General features: G+C 39.0%; 1 protein-coding gene across 1 annotated transcript in view; it reads right to left on the reverse strand.

Annotated features, from left to right (window-relative positions):
* The window catches only part of LOC119590827 (PAN2-PAN3 deadenylation complex subunit pan3-like), a gene marked incomplete at its 5' end in the record, with an annotated part of 21,148 nt that extends 20,510 nt beyond the window's left edge, over nt 1–638 (reverse strand). The window contains 1 exon segment of the mRNA XM_037939583.1: nt 498–638. Within this exon segment, the coding sequence (XP_037795511.1) occupies nt 498–620 (123 nt within the window).
* Between the last annotated feature and the right edge of the window lie 244 nt (nt 639–882).

The raw sequence follows: 882 nt of genomic DNA on the forward strand, positions 1-882 counted from the left end.
CTCTGGATCCAATAGGTTAAGCTCTGACCTTGAGGGTATGACGTCTCTATGGCTGTTTAATATTTGTGTGGATTGAGTAGGTGAATATAATTCAGAGACAGGATTAGAGGTACTAGAGTGAAAGGAGGACAGGTAGCATGATAGTCAACCAAGGTAGGGAGAGAGGGAGACAGAATTGGATAGATAAAGATGGAGTGTGGATAAGTAGGGACGTGATCTGAGGGAATACATCTGGCATCCTTCCATGCTTTTTTTGTTGGATGAAATTTTGCAACAGAGCAAAGATAAATCAGTTCCCAAGTCCTAAGGCCTTGCTACTGCAGGACAGGATGCAGGGTGATCAAAGCAGCCTGACTGTGGTCATTCAATGCTATAGGTGCTGAGATGAATGTATGTAGGTACAGAGGTTCAAAAGTTTGCAGACATATGGACTTATAATTTATATAGACATTTTCAGTGATACTCATACAAAATGCTGCAAAGCAGTCACAACTTACACTAATATATGTGGCGAGTTTTGACTCCTGTGGAAGGCCATTAACCTGATTTGCAACTGGAGGTGTGGAAGTGGCAGCAACAGCCTGCTGTGGCAGGCTCAGATTGAGGAAGAGAGGGTCCATACTGACTGCTCTCTAAACCTGCAGCAACAGAGAGAAAGCAATTTAATTTTATGATTTTCCAATATGTTAATTTTATTACTGCCAAGACCTCTCCTTTCTATTAATTAAAAAAGGATCTGATATATAGGTAAACTACAGAAACTTGAATAAGTAGAATGCAGAAACCTGAATAAACAAAAGAATAAAACTTTAGGACAATGCAAATATCAACATTAAAATTCTATTTTCATATTGATAGAAAAAAATCTCCACATCTGACGGT

This window comes from Penaeus monodon, chromosome 27 (genome assembly GCF_015228065.2).
Source record: "Penaeus monodon isolate SGIC_2016 chromosome 27, NSTDA_Pmon_1, whole genome shotgun sequence".
In the NCBI taxonomy this organism is placed as follows: Eukaryota; Metazoa; Arthropoda; class Malacostraca; order Decapoda; family Penaeidae; genus Penaeus; species Penaeus monodon.